The sequence below is a fragment of the Perca fluviatilis genome, chromosome 1, assembly GCF_010015445.1.
Source record: "Perca fluviatilis chromosome 1, GENO_Pfluv_1.0, whole genome shotgun sequence".
NCBI lineage: Eukaryota > Metazoa > Chordata > Actinopteri > Perciformes > Percidae > Perca > Perca fluviatilis.
The window spans coordinates 19,872,127-19,888,257 of record NC_053112.1 but is presented as its reverse complement, the minus strand read 5'-3'; the positions used below and the strand labels follow the sequence as shown (position 1 = coordinate 19,888,257).

Genomic DNA, 16,131 nt, shown 5'->3' with positions numbered 1-16,131 from the left:
ATCTTCAGAATTTTTCTTTTTTTTTTTTTTTTAAGGACCAAACTCTAAGACAAAACTCCAAATTCAGTGTGTGTACTTTTGCACCGTGTGTGTGTGTAGAGCCAGTTTGTGGCATATTGTGTTAAATTTTCCAACCTATGCATTTCCTTTTGAAAGCCTCTCCCCTCTCCAGTCAGGAACTAAACAAAGTGTGTTTAAACCTCAACAGTTTGTGTGTATGTACTCTATGCGTGTACCTATGTACATATACAGAAGGCAATATATATACAGTATATAAAACGTTAATGTCACTGTACACAGTTGTGGTTTTAAAGAGAACTAGATGTTAGCCAGCTGTTGCTTGACCATGCGTGTTCATTGTCCATTTGATTTCAGTATCAGTAAAAAGTGAATAAAAGCTGTCTTCCTGTCATTTCTTCAACTGGATATTTAATGTTAAAAGTGTGAGGCCTTTAAGAGAGTAACTGATGGGACCACAGAGTGTAGGCTGTTGCCAACAGGAACCGTTCCAAGTGATCAGTATTGTGTCCAACCCGTTGACTGTATATTAGTCTATGGTCCAAACATGTGACACACCACTTATTAAGATTGAAAACTTTGTGAAATATGTGTTTGATTAGAAGTCAGAAAGTGAAGACCATCCTTTCTAAAACACAATGAATGTCCCAGAAGAGACTGAAATCTGATATTGAAAAAATATATTTTACCATCCACACTGGTGTACCAGGCCAGATGTTAGTGATAATGCAGTATTACACAACACCAACAAAACCTTAAAAAGCTCTATTGTCAGAACAGGCACTTCAATAGGGGGTCCTCAGAGTCACTCCAGGGGGGCCTCCAAATTATTGTTAATTTTTGAAAGTTTTTTTCAAAAATTAAAAAGTCTTAACATGATTTCAACATATTATTAGCAAATATAAATCCCCACAGATGGTAGGCTTACTGGCCAATAGGCAATGTAGTCACTAAGGTTGCCATCCACAGATACAGTGAATCCTTAGGATGAACATGTACTGCCACATTTGTTTCACATTTTAGGGTTAAAAATTAAAACATGATTTATAAAATCATGCCAACAATTGTTAGGCTATTTAAATAGCTTAGTATTCTAGGCAAACAGATATCTATAAATGCTTTAGGCTGCCCTAAAAGTTATTGTAGGACCAGATTAATATGCAACTTCATTTTATACAATATATGTATTAGGGGGTCCCTGATCCGTCTCTCTTTCAGTTAAGGGCTCCTTGGCTTAAAGGTCTGAGGACATGGTGCTCTTTGGATGCTTTTATTTAGGCCTTAGTGGTCCCCTAATACTGTATCTGAAGTCTCTTTCCCGAAATTCAGCCTTGGTGCAGAATTACAGCCACTAGAGCCAGTCCCACAATGAGCTTTCCTTAGGATGTGCCATTTCTGTGTCTGTAACTATTGAGGAGGAGAGGGGGGGGGGGCAAGGTGGAGGGTGGGGGTGTGGCCTTGACCAACTGCCATTTTTCTCATATGAAAGCCATGATGTCTCTCTCATGGGCGGGCCAAATTCTCTGGGCGGGCAAAGCAGAGAAAGGGGAGGTAATCTTGCTCCTTATGACCTCATAAAAGGCAAGATTCCAGAACCGCTCATCTGAGCTTTCATTTTCTCAAAGGCCGAGCAGGATACCCAGAGCTCGGTTTACACCTGTCGCCATTTCAAGCCAATTGGGGACCATAGGCAGGCTGGGGGAACTCATATTAATGTTAAAAAACCTCATAAAGTGAAATTTCATGCCATGGGACCTTTAAAAAACGTTGAAGACCCCTGTCATAGACAGTATGGCAGCTCTCCGTTGGCTTTACTGTTTTGATTAGTCTCTCCTTATGTGCCGCTCTAAATGTTAATTTTACTTTCTCTGGCCTTTTTGCTTTTGACTTGTGTATTTTAAGGTAATTCTTTCTTGTACATTGACAACATTTGTATTGTATGTATATCCTTTTCCCCAACGAGAGTTTTGTATGTTGGTGTTTTTTTTGTCAATAAAAAAAAAACTCTCCCTTGCGAGCTGGAAAAGAAGTCCTTCTTAAAAAAGGAAGATGTGTTCGGAGTTTTGCCGACCGGATACGGGAAAAGTTTAATATATCAACAGAGAATTTCTAATAAGGGTAGAACTTCCACTCTCGGGAAAATTCCGGGTTGGTACAATGGGGCTTAATAGGGAGTGAGATAGGGAGTGAACAGGCTCTCCATAGACAGGCTCTGATATCAACTAGCGTTGCTCTGGTTGGCTATGAGCGCAGAGGGAATTTGAAAGACAACCGTTTATCCCGCCCCTCGGATTGAGCCCTGCCAATGGTGAGTTCACAGACTGGCTTGTCAGGCTAAAGCCTTTCCTGGTGTGAGAAAATAACGCCGATGGCATTACAATTACTGTTTTCTGCATGTGCACAGCAACCACCGACAATGTTTCTGCTTACTAAGCAAGTTATTATTCTTTTGATGTTTATACATTTTGCATTATTCGTGTGACGTTTCAGAAGCTGATTAAGCAGCCTATAATACTTTTTTTTTCTTCATCCACTCCATCTGCAATTCAAATATAATGCATTCGTTTGAAATCCGGCTTTTACGTTGAACTACAACGCGGAGGTCCTCCCACATCCTGGATGTGCATCATATGAATCGGTCTTTCACAGTCCAGCTAACGCTTTCCCCTCGTCCAGTTCGCCCGCTAAATAACTACTTTCACTGGTTTTACGTTTCCTTTTCTGTGCCCAAAATGCCTTTAAAGTTCGAGCTGTGTCCCGGTAGAATGATCGGAGGAAATCACCCGTGCTTCATCATTGCTGAAATCGGACAAAACCACCAGGGAGACATTGAGATTGCCAAGAAAATGATCAAAATGGCAAAGGTAACGTTAGCTAATATAATTGACAAGTGTCGCTTTCTTTTGAATGTGAATATGTAGCCTATTCTTTTCTGTTGTTCTTATCTTAAACAGCCAGGACACACAACAGGAACTAACGTAGGCTGCTCAGAACTCAATATAAAAATGTGCCAATTTAATATCTTGGTCGCCACATCGTCCTCGTCTGAATCCTATCTTTCAATAGAATATAAACTTAGCTAGTGCGTGTTTGAAGACTCATTTGTGGACCATGCAAGTGGCTCCGAAGTATTTTATGTAGAAAGGATGTATCTATGTTGTAGAATGTTGAATTCACGTTACCTGATTTGTGAATGGAGTTCGGCTTGTCTATTCACGGCCATTCAGTGGCCATACTAGCGTACTGTATATACCATCTGTACCCAGACAGCAACCCAACATTGAATAAATATTGATTTTCCATCGGAATCATCATTATGGTTGATATTGAAATTTCAATGCAAAATAAATGTTGAATCACCATTACAATATCGATGAAACCTGACGTTATTAATGTTGATGGCAACAACATTGGAACAACATTGATCTGTAGTTATCTTTATGATTGATTAAGCATTGATATTTGGTTTATCGGGCGATATTGCCAATGTGTTGAAAAGTCATTGATTTATAGTTGACCGGGAAACGACCTGTTGTTGAAAAGCCATCGAAATATAGTTGACCGGGAAATATGATTGAAAATGCATTGATATATAGTTGACCGGGAAATATGATTGAAAATGCATTGATATATAGTTGACCGGGAAATATGATTGAAAATGCATTGATATATAGTTGACCGGGAAATATGATTGAAAAGTCATTGATTTTTGGTTGACCGGGAGATCATCGGGTGGTAGACCAACGTACTGCACCGGACACATCTCATTTCTGGACTCTTGGGGCGAATACGATCAGGTAAGCTTGCTTAATATGTAATGTTCGATATGAATGAATTGTACTAGCTAAATCAAATACTGTTACTCGTTAACATGATGGTTAGTGTCCATTATGCTTTTGGATTCTGCATCAGACAACTTTTAAAACAGCTAATGTTAGCTAGCGTGAAACGTTAACTAGCGTTAGCTAACATTCGTTAGCGTTAGCTAGCAGTAACAGTCTTAGAACATGGTACAGATGAAGTTGGAAATGTTTGGCAAGGAAATTATTGGATATGACTGAATTTCCATTTGTAGTTGCATTATAGCTTTTGGGTTTTGCTGAGGACAACTTTTAGAATTCGGTCATGTTAGCTAATGCTAGCTAACGTTAGCTAGCGTACCTTAGCCTAAATATCCATTTTGAACTGATGTTTGGCAAGGATGTGACAGTATTTGTTGCTCTAATTGTGTTGTAATGTGTTTTGTAGAGAGGAAAATGCCAGGGGGGCGGAGAGAAGAAAAGAGAAGATCACCTGCCAGAGGGACTGAAGCAAGTAAAAGGTAACCTTCAATTTTGAAAAGTGATTTGAATGTAGGAAAACATGATAAGCTAGACTACAACACTGGACAAATTGCCTTATATCCGATCATTGAAAAATACTAGGACTAGTGAATTTGTTTCCAAGTGTGTATATATGGGTTGTTCTGTTTAACTTAAAGGCTAATTTGTTTGCATTGTGCTTGTATTTTCTGTTTTAGATGCTCATACACAGCAGATGGGGACAGCCAGCGTCACCCAATTTACTTTTGCCCAGGCTGTGCAACAGTTGCTGCACTATGCGTCAGACCGGGCAGGATGGACTGGACGACAAACCAGTCAGACGTCAGAGGACCATGAACTGTAACTATGCTAAAGAGGACAAATAATGAAATAAGAGGCTAATAAAATGAATTTGTTTTTACCTTAAACAGTGTGGTGTGGTCAGTGTTTTTAGGCTAGGCTATAGGCATACAAGCTTTCAAATGTTCAATCACTTTTTACCTTCCTGGCTGTAGATAAAGCAGGATATTCATTATAGGTTATTTAATTTAGGGCATTACATTTTCGTATGCCTAGCAATACTTTTCTATGGCTTAATAATGATTGAAATTCCATTGAAATCAGCGTTGATCCTTAGTTCAGTTGAAATTTCAACATTGTTTCAATATTCCTGATAATTGAAATACCATTGAAATTCCGTTGATCTATGGACAGGATTTCAACATTGTTTCAATATTAAAACAGGGTGCAAAATGATGTTGAATCAACATCAGAATTTGATGTTGTTTCAATGACTTAATGTTGACAACGCAATGTTGATTTAACATAGTTTCAATGACTGTTTGCTATCTGGGTAACGTTACTTCATCTGCTGCACATGCACGTTTTATTTAAAAGAGCTCCTTTTAAACCCCAGTACATGTATTTTTTCAGCATTAAATTTCCCCCATATATGTCGATTGGTGTTCTTGCTTTTTTTTAAATATAGATTTAGCTCACCCAGTGAAAACTCTTTGTTACACTATGAATTCATTACAATAACATTTGAAATATTGCATTACAAGTGTAGGAATTTAACACTTTCCCATCTAATTAGTACCAAATTACACAATCCTCTCCAGAATACCTTCCTTTGAATTTACAGTTCAGTTTAATCAGTTACTTTCATCAGTAGGACCCCTAAAATGAATCATTCCTATTCATGTATGTTCTTTTTATGCCCTTATTTATATCCACCTTCACAGGACTGTGGTGCTGATTGTGCCAAATTCCAGAAGAGTGAATTACAGTACAAATTCAACAAGAGAGCCTTGGAACGCCCCTACACTTCTAAGCACTCCTGGGGAAAAACTTACGGTGAACACAAGCGCCACCTGGAGTTCAACCATGAGCAGTACAGGGAACTGCAAAAGTATGCTGAGGAGGTGGGGATCTTCTTCACTGCCTCTGGGATGGATGAGGTAAGAAAGAGACTTTTGATTAAAGCTTTATGACGTTTTCATCAGGTTTGAGTTTAACCATCACTCGTTCTGTCTTTAGATGGCAGTGGAGTTCCTCCACGAGCTCAATGTGCCTTTCTTTAAAGTGGGCTCTGGAGACACCAATAACTTCCCCTATCTGGAGAAGACTGCCAAGAAAGGTCAGAGTGAACTGTCACATCTGGGGAAATGTTTCAATCGCCAGATGTATTTTATTTTATTCAATTTGATTCAAATAACTTTATTTGTCCCAGAGGGGCAATTTAAAGGCACGGAGATAACACAAAAGAAGACAATTTATGTTGAATAAACAAGTGCTAAAGTCAGTTTATCATCATGTGCATTGAAATGTTATCAGTGCATTTCAGAACTATTGCAGATAAACAAATAGAATATTCTGTAGAAACAATAAAAGATCAATAGAAGCAGAGGAAATGCACAAATGTCATGTCTCAGTAGAAATTAGTTACAAAGTGTGTGGGGGGCAGGGGGGAAGAAATGAAGTAAGTTTAAATGTTGAACTGCAGGAATTCCTTAAGAGTCAAGATGTTTCCTTCTGGCCATGTTAGGCGTAATGTTTACCAGGCTGTTGCACTCTTGTCTGTGTCAGGACGTCCTATGGTGGTGTCCAGTGGGATGCAGAGCATGGAGACGATGCGTCGCGTCTACAAGACCGTGAAGGAGCACAACCCAAACTTTGCCATTCTGCAGTGCACCAGCGCCTATCCTCTGGAAGCTGAAGACGTCAACCTCAAAGTGCTGACGGTAAGAAGAACAGAATAGAACAATGTATTAGTCCTGTCTTAAAAAGGTTGGTACAAAGCAATATGTTCTTGAAAGATTTCTCAACCAAGTTGAGTTGCCAAATTGTCACTCCATTTGTAAAAAATCAATGAAAGTTTTTGTTTATCTTCCCAGATATTAGACCCAATAGATTCCATTGAAAGCACCTCTCTCTATACATACAACAAATCAAAGGAGGAGGACCTAAAAGCTTATCTTCTCCTTCTTCTTAAGACCTTTACTCGAACGTCCATAATTTAATCACACCATACTTGTGTTATATACTCTCATGTCTGCATGTATATATAAATGTACTGCCACTATGTATATATCATGTTTTTTTTTGTTTTTTTTTTAAGATTAAACAAACAAGATATAACTTAATGTTTTAACTAGTGAGCTTTAGAGGTGCTGGTAGGCAGATTTAGTTACTGTTGGGCAGAGCCGTGTTTACCCGTTTTCAGACTCTAATGCTTAGCTTAGCTAACTGGCTGCTGGTGGTTTATTGATTTTACCTTGATAGATATGTAAAATACAAAACATTGTATGCCTATAAAAAAAAAAAAAAACACAATGTATTTTATTGTAATTTTGTAACACAATAATAGTTATTTCTCACCTCAGGAAACAAACATTTTTATAACAGTTTATGTCCCTAGTGTCTCACCAAAGTAAAAGTTTGACATTTTGGGAGTAGGTGGATTTTGGTACTGTTGGGCAGAGCCAGGCTAGCTGTGTCCCCATTTCCAGTCTTTATGCTAAGCTAAGCTAACCGGCGGCTGGCTCTAGACAGTGGCATCCATCTTCTCAGCAAGAGATTTAGGAGTAACACTCGCCTACTTTTCAACACCAGGAGTACCAGAGGGAATTTCCCGATATTCCCATTGGGTATTCCGGCCACGAGTCTGGGATCAATATTTCAGTTGCGGCTGTAGCTCTGGGGGCAAAGGTCATCGAGCGCCATGTAACCTTGGACAAGACGTGGAAAGGAAGTGACCACGAAGCCTCGCTGGTGCCCAGTGAGCTAGCCGAGCTTGTCCGTTCCATCCGACTGGTGGAGAGGGCGCTCGGGGACGGCGTCAAAAAGATGTTACCTTGTGAGAAGCCATGCCATGATAAGGTGAGATGTCCTCCCTTCACAAAAAAATTCGCAAAAATACAGTATTTTTTTTTTTTTTGATGTAGTAAAGTGGCATTTTCACTGTTAAGGAAACATTATACATTGCCAGACCTTCTCCACCGCGCTGTGGAGGAGGGTCTGGCAAGTCCACACAGCATTCCAGGATGGGAGAAAAACAACATGCTCTGGTTTATTGGCATTTCTTTAAACCAATCACAATCATCTTGGGCGGCGCTAAGCACCGTACGGAGCAATGGCGCCACTGCAAAATAGCCTCGGGAGGAACTTGTTTTGGTGGAACGTGTGTACGTTCAAAAGTTGTTTTAGTCGTGCAAAAGAAACCTCAGATTGGACAGATAGTCTAGCTAGCGGTTTGGATTTACACTGCAGAGATCTGAGGAGCAGTTAACCATAGTCCTCATGAATCGACCGGAGTTTAAAATGCCAACACAAAGAAAGCCCAAGGCGATGGATATCCAGCCGAAATGAGTGAAATCCGGAAACGGAGCAATCCAGGAAGTGGAACGTCGTGGATATAGACTAAGGAAACATTAGAGCTATTAGTTTTCATCACTTCTTTCTTTCTTTCTTTTCTTTCAGCTGGGTAAGTCCTTGGTGGCCAAAGTCAAGATCGCCAAAGGGACCGTCCTGACTCAGGACATGTTGACAGTGAAGGTGGCCGAGCCCATGGGGGTCCCAGCCGAGGACATCTTCCAGCTGGTCGGTAAGACCGTGACGGAGGACGTGGAGGAGGACGAAAGCGTCTTGCCAGAGGTGGTGGATACGTACTGCAAGAAGAAGAAGTGCTGAGGTTGGCAGACAGATTTAAAATTGGTAGAAAAGGGCACTTAATTTGAGAGGAAATGTAATTGATTCCTGTGGGGATAATTCAAAAGCAGCTTGTGGGATGGTAATTTAGTTTGGTGCTGCTGAGATTTCTGACATTGAAGTCATGGACGATCACTAACGATCAGTAACTACCTGCATAATTGGACAGTGCATTAGTCTGATAATTGGAATATATCGCAGCTGATGTTCAAACAGTTAACTCTTTGCCAAAGGATTTTTAATTTTCTAAAATCTGCCTTACTGTAAACCTACATTGTGTAATTTTTTGTGTTGATTCTTAGCAAAAACCCTTTGTTCTTTCACAAATATGTACTCATTCATGTGTAATTACTTCCACCAACTAATCAAAGTATTCTCGTACGCGTAGAATCTGCCATTCAGAATCATTCAGAATACATACGAGCGAGTTGCTTGAATGACGGCCGCCATGTAGCGCCTCCGTCTTTAAAATCCATTAGCCAAAGAGGGAGATCCCTCCGCCTTTCGCCCTCTTACACCTAGTGGCACCGTGACGAATGCCAGGGGGAGATTACTCGCCAGGGAAGCGAAAAAGAGAATTAAAACGACAACGCGACAGGCAAAGCAACAAGACCAAAGTTAATTTTGGAGTGGCTAGAAATGCGTGTAAACGAGGGAGATACTAAGAGCTAATTTCGGGTTTGGCCACCGTAGCAGTTAAAACGCGCTCGCAATATGAAGGGCTAGAAAGTAATATTCAGTTGGTTGTCCTATACAATTTCACCGCTAGATGGGAGAAATTCTTACACAATGTAGCTTTAACATAATACACTAACGTTTTGGCAAACCGGCTCCTAGATAAACCCACCATTATCTTACGAGAGGCACAGTAGTAGTTTCATCTCTGTGGTCGGTTCTTGTGCAGGGCTTTCTGAAGCCAGTTGTTACTGTTACCTAAACATACTTTGCACTATAGTTTACAGACATTAAATTAGTATTGAACACACGAAGCTGCTACTAGTCCTGTCATCACACAACAGTGAGATCACAGAGCCCATTTGTCAAAGGGTCATTGTATTCTACTTGTGCTTGCTCATTAATTTAAGTTTGTGATATCGGGCAGGGTTTGTATTTGTACTGCTTCTTTGAGAGAAGCGAAATTAAGACTACTGGAGCCAGATGCTTTTCAAAACCAAAAGAAGAAATGAGCATTATAATACCCATCTCCTTCCGTTTTTTGTTCTGGCACAGACGACGTCCTCTTATCACGATTGCAAGGTGACGGATGTTAACATGTCAAAATCTGTTGAGACTCTGTTGATGATGTTCTGAAAAGATGAAGCCTCCAAATTAAAAATCCTAATTCCCTCCTTGACCTTTTTCTTGTCTTTGCAACATTGCTTTGATGCTCAGATCAAGGTGTACTCTCGTGTCTCACAGTAGGTTTGTTATTTGTGTTATAAGTTTCTGTGTAAAAAAACAAAACAAAACATACACACTGATATTTTCTGAGTGTGCATTTGCTTGGTGAGTGCACAATGTTTTAGATCTTTAACTAAAGTATGAATCTCAAGTGCTCTATACACACAATGATGTTGTAAGGTAAGATCTGCATTGAAAAATATGAAAATATTCTCAGTATATTTATGGAAGTGAATAAATAATTGTTGCATAAGCAATTTATTCCTGCTAAAATTGATGGTTTCATACCTTTAGGGTGCATCAGACACTGATCCAAAACCTTTAATTCTAGTCTTGCAGGGTTCATTATTGTTAGACGGAGAACTGTTCATTCTATTATTCCTGTTGTATGTTTAGGTTTTGAAACCAAACTTCAGTGAAATCACCCCGAAAAAGAATCAGCGCTCCTGTAACATCATTGTGGTCAATCAAACTGAAATACTTATAATAAAGCTTAAATCCATAGATGCAACCCAAAGCAATTTTGCAATTTAAAGCCATATTTTTGTACATTTCAAAGCCTTCAAAACTATAAATCATTTTACACCAGAGGCACCCTAATAAAAATAAAACCCTCTGTCATCTGATGCTCTGGATGTGGATCAGAGTTGAGTGAGTTTCCAGCTCATCTGGTGTAAACACCATCAGCAGATAAAGTAAGGCGTTTGTTATTGCAGGTGTTAATGTTGGATAATGTTTGGGTTTAGGCTGTCCTTAGACTAGACTGTTTTCAGATACAACTATGTAATTCACCAAATCCCAATTTAACAAGAAGAAATCTGCTTTTTAAAACTTTTCTTTTTACAACACTGCTCAGTTTAGAAACTCCGTTGGTAAGAATGAGAAAGGAAAGCTAATTAAACATTGGGTGAGTAAATACTTTGACACCAGAATCACAAAATGTTTTGTATGATGATTTATATGTAATATGTTATGGAAAGCATAGGCGTCGATTTTGATGGGGACGCTGGGTATGTACCTACCAGATTTCGTTATAAGTCATTTTGTACCCACCACTTTTTATGAAAACCTCGAGCTCAATTTAGTAAAAAAAAAAAAAGTCCATAACACATATAATTCTTGAGCGACAGATACCAAAAAATCCACAACAATCTCTATCCCCACAGGGCAGGCACAGACACAGCTGCTCTGCTGCTGCGCTGGCTGCACGCTTCCCTGTTCACAACCCTGCATGTCGGGACATTCTGCTTAACGTGAAAAAACTTAACGTGGTTTAATGTACCTAAACAACGATCAATGATTACCAAATTTCTCATGGCCATATCTTGTAATGAACAATTAAGCCTGTCAAAAGAACTAACCCAAATCCAACGATTATATAATTTATCTCACATTAGCGTTTTCTTCTTGGCGCCTATGGCGAGGAAAAAGCTTGTACCTAAAATGATTACCAAATTTCTCTCTCATTTGCTCCTCATAACCACTGAAAATGTTGTTTAGGTACATTAAACCATGTTAATCTTTTTCACGTTAGGACTTATAAAGCCTATGAGAACCGTGGGGAGTCAACCCACAGCCGCTCCGCTGCCCTGCTGAAAATGTGAAGCAGAAACGCTTAATGTCAGATAACGGCCATAATAATTGGACTTTGGGTTCGATTTTTTGACAGTTTTAAGTGGTTATGAGGAGCAATATTAGAAAGACATTTGGTAATCATTGATCATTGTTTATGTACATTAAACCAGGTTTTATTCATTCTAAGCTACAGGACAGCGTCTTTCAAAACATGAGCTGCACGAAAGAGGAAAAAAAAGCGTCATTTATTGTAGGCCTACCCAGCACTTCTGGAAATGTAGCCTACTTCCGAATGCGTCTCTGTCCCCAGCACATTTCAAACCAAACTGACGCCCATGATGGAAAGAAAAACAGAATATTTCTGGTAATGTTTTTGGGCAACATATACTAGTAATGTTGTACTTGAACCACTAGATAGAGCTGTAGGAAAACTCAATTTACCCAAGCCAAATTTTCAACCCATCTCTGACTGAATCCAGATAGGAAAGTTTTGTAAGTCCATCCAGCCAGTATTGAAGTGAACTGTCATTAACATGTAAAATGTTAAATAATATCCAAGGCATGAAAAACTTCACATCAAGTGAACACATTTTGTGACTTGAACGGCCGTTGTCCAGCTCCGCAAACATGCTCCTGAGCAAGACACTGCACTCTTGTCTGCAGGGGCTGCACTGCCGGGAGTAATCCTGCTCCCTGTGTCTGAGGATCAGAGTATTTCCCCAAGATTATGGAAAGTTGTCTGTCAAGTCTTAAGGCCTCTAGTTTCATGGTAGTATGGGCCGCAGGGGTTGTCTTTCCACCAGCCATCTCAGCTACTGATATCATTATCGGCATCACAGATTAACTGTAAAACTTCAATTAACTACTGAGAGAAGTCAGCCAGACAAAGTGACGTTTACATCCAGCTGCTGCTGGAGAAACACTTGCTACATCTTAAAATATAAAATGTGTCAACTGTGGTTTATAAGAGGAAACAGGTGTGATTCTCCTGCACTGAACTTCAGTTGGATGCTCTGCCTCAGAAAAAAAAATACAGCAAATTCTATATGTCAGCTGTGGTCCCTTGGTATCTCATTTCACCAATTTATCCAAATCCAATTCCCAGTGCATAAAAAAGCCTTAAAGTGCTCATATTATGCTCATTTTCAGGTTCATAATTGTATTTAGAGGTTGTACCAGAATAGGTTTACATGGTTTTATTTTTTACTTTATGTGCAGTACAGCACATTGCTGCAGCTCCTCTTTTCACACTGTATGTTGAGCTCTCTGTTTTAGCTACAGAGTGAGGCAACACACTTCTTTTCAATCTTTGTTGGGAGTCGCACATGCGTAGTAGCTAGGTAAGGACAACTAGCCAGTCAGAATCAGAGTATGAGGGCCAAGCTAGCAGCTAGGCGAGCATTATAACGTGTGTTACAAAGTGATGCACGCCTGTCACGGAAGTAAAGGCTGGACTACAATAGAGCTGTTTGGAGCAGTTTGTGAACAGTGTTTTCTGTTGGAGATGGTAAGTCCCTTTGGCGTGGACGTTGGGCTTTTTCACTTTGTAAACCTATAACGTGCACAAAAAGGATATATAACACAATAAAGGAAAGGGAAAACGCCCAAAAGCATTTTAAAGCAAAACATGTTACTGATTATGCCAAATTTACTGTTTTTCATGAAGGCAGCAGGAGGTTTTATTATTCAGCAAGAGCAATGAAAACATCAACAAGTACTGAAACATTAAAACAAATCTATACATTCCTATAGTATTCATATCTCCATGTCAGGACTTTTAGGCTATCTAGGGGTTTAATGATTTTAAAGTGAGCTGTACGTAGTTTATATTCTTGCTATTTTGTGACTCCATCCAACTTTGCATTAGTTTGAATTTGTCACATCATATATTAACATACATACTCAACAGTAGGTTTATGCTTTGTATCTCCTATGATATCAGTATAACAGTATTGGCATCCTCCCTGTGGCTCTTCATATAATGGAAAAGAGATTTGTCTGTCACAGATGTCGCTTGTCTTGTACAGCTGTACATACGCAGCATATCATTAGCTAACCACATTATTTTGTGGGGTTAGAGGTGACGTGATCTATATCCACCACTTTCCACTTTTGGGATTGCTCCGGTGCCGCCGGAAATTCCGCCGGATGTCACTCTTTTCGGCCAGATGTCCTTTACCTTACGCTTTCTTTGTGCTGGGATTTTAAACTCTGGTCGATTTATGAGGACTTATCCTCAGATCTATGCAGGGTAAATCCAGACAGATAGCTAGACTATTGAGTTTTCTGTTGCATGACTAAAACAACCTTTTCAAGGTACACATGTTCCAACAAAAAATGTTCCTTCCTGAGGCTATTTTGCAGTGGCACTGTGGCTCTGTCCGGTACTTAGCACTGCCCATGTTTTCCCATCCTGGAATGCTGTGTGGACTAGCCAGACCCTCTTCCGCAGCACGATGGAGGAAGGTCTGGCAATGCAAAACTAGAGGTTACATAAAAAAAAAAAAAAAAGACCCTGTTCACGACTAGCACATCCACTGTGTGGGAGCCGCTATCAGAGTATAGGGCATGCCGCCGTCAGGGGGGGTTCGAAGGGTACAGAAGACCCCGGCCCAAGGCCCAGGGGGGCCCATGCGAATGTCGATGGTTCTGGTGTGGATGAGGGGCCCAATTTAGACAATTTTGCCAAATGTATTGGTTAGTTCACATTCTCAAAGCCTTTTCTTTATAATGTCAATATTAAAATACTGTTAGCAATATGACCGATAAAGCATCAATCAGTACAAAAACACTAACCCCTGTTGCTTTTCCAAGCAGCAAAACAGGGTAATATTAGAACAAAATAATAGCCTGATCTTACGTTTCCCTTATCATGCAATACAAGAACAATGCTGTTTGTTGTTCTTTATGGATCCTCAACTGGTGCGTATGCTTACTTTTTTTGCCTGGGACATATAGCTTAGCCTCAGTGTTTTAGCATGATGTCATATGAGTCAACTGGTGTCTCACACACACACACATGACATCATACTAACAACTATTGAAGCTAACATTAGCTTAATTAGCTAGCAAGCTATAGTTGTGTTTGTCTTCTTCTGTCTAAAGTGGACAAAAGCAACAAATATTACTATGAATTTCGTATGGTAAATCTGCCACAAATGACTATTATCATTGTAAACTGCATTTGTTCTTGACAGGCTTGGCAACAGTAACTGACAGGTGGGGTTAAGCATTAATAAGGTCAATTCTTTTGTTCTTTTCTATTCATAGACTCATTATATAGATCTCACCGATTACCTCGGCCGTCCCTGCTCACAGATAAAAGTCTCTCTAACTCATATATAACTTAGCAGCTATTTCAGGCAAAAGCTTTAGCCAATAAGCTGCTGATCCCAGCTTCACATACTTTAGGACTTTACATAGCCCTTAATATAGCAGCTACAGCACAAATACAGAAACCTTACCAAAGCCAAACACCTCTGCATCAAATCAAGTGTCAGCTCAGGCCGTTGTTTTATACTGTGGAAATTTGTAGACCGTAGAGAGGACATAACAGCTTTTTATTAAAGTCATTTTGGCACAGTTTGTACTTTCTCTTGTTTCTTTTATGGGATATATATATATATATATATATAGTCCAAGAGGGTCCAAAGACCACCTGGACAGAAATCATCATCTGTGCTGAATATTAAAAAAAAAATCTCACTCCTGTTCCCAGAAGGTAATAAAGCTTGACTGACAGAGGAAACAGACCGATTGCCACCAAGAGCAACGTTTTGCTTGTGAGGGAAAGTTAGCGGCCCACCCCATTAAGTATGCTCGGGTTTAATTGGATAGGAACAGTAGGAGGTAAAAAACGATAGGTAGGTCTGGCTGGACTTGTCCCAGCAGGGTCATAATAATAATAATAATACATTTTATTTAAAGGTGCCTTTCTTGGCACTTACGGACACTGTACAGGGATACATAAGACATTTAAAAACTGCAAAAAATAAGACAATAACAACAACAGAAAGAGGCAGAGAAATTAACATTAAAGTGGAATAGGCAGTTTCAAACAGATGTGGTATATGCCTTTATTTTCTTTACATCACACTGGTATATCTTCATCTTTACATTCACTTTGCTGTAAGTCTTTATTGTTAAATTCCAAACTTTAAATAGATAATGAAATAAGTATATATGTATATATATATATATATACACACATGCTTCGTAACATACGTCACATCATTTGAACTCACCTTCAGGTGGCTTCTGAAGCTTACAGTTCTCTTGTGTAAAGCCTGACCTGACTTGGAGAACACACACACACACACACACACACACACACACACACACACACACACACACTGCTCAATTAACATTTGTTTCAATTTCCACTTCAACAAAAATATTTTCATATTATTATCATTATTTTATGAAATATTTGTACACATGACTTATTTGATTCCTTTGGTGAAATAAAGAGCAAGGTGAATACCCTATTTGATCTACATAGTCTTATATAGTCTCTATAGTATATGTCCTGGGACCCACATACTGGACCCACTGGGTCCAGATTAGCAGATTTTGTGCTACAAAATAAGGATTCAGGATTGTCTCTTAAGAGCAGGTGTTGCATCCA

General features: G+C 39.4%; 1 protein-coding gene across 1 annotated transcript; it reads left to right on the top strand.

Moving 5' to 3' along the window:
* Window positions 1–2,606: 2,606 nt before the first annotated feature.
* nansa (N-acetylneuraminic acid synthase a) lies at window positions 2,607–8,884 on the top strand. The gene is made up of 6 exons (XM_039810231.1): window positions 2,607–2,882; window positions 5,564–5,779; window positions 5,859–5,958; window positions 6,408–6,562; window positions 7,434–7,700; window positions 8,301–8,884. Exons 1-6 carry the CDS (start codon window positions 2,649–2,651, stop codon window positions 8,508–8,510), a joined length of 1,182 nt encoding a protein of 393 aa, XP_039666165.1. The 5' UTR covers window positions 2,607–2,648; the 3' UTR covers window positions 8,511–8,884.
* Window positions 8,885–16,131: the final 7,247 nt, after the last annotated feature.

Coding starts and splice junctions, on each gene's coding strand:
- nansa (XM_039810231.1), top strand. CDS start 2,649: ATGAATCGGTCTTTCACAGTCCAGCTAACGCTTTCCCCTCGTCCAGTT. Junction 5,959..6,407: donor GGAGAAGACTGCCAAGAAAG/GTCAGAGTGAAC, acceptor TGTCTGTGTCAG/GACGTCCTATGGTGGTGTCC. Junction 6,563..7,433: donor TCAACCTCAAAGTGCTGACG/GTAAGAAGAACA, acceptor TTTCAACACCAG/GAGTACCAGAGGGAATTTCC.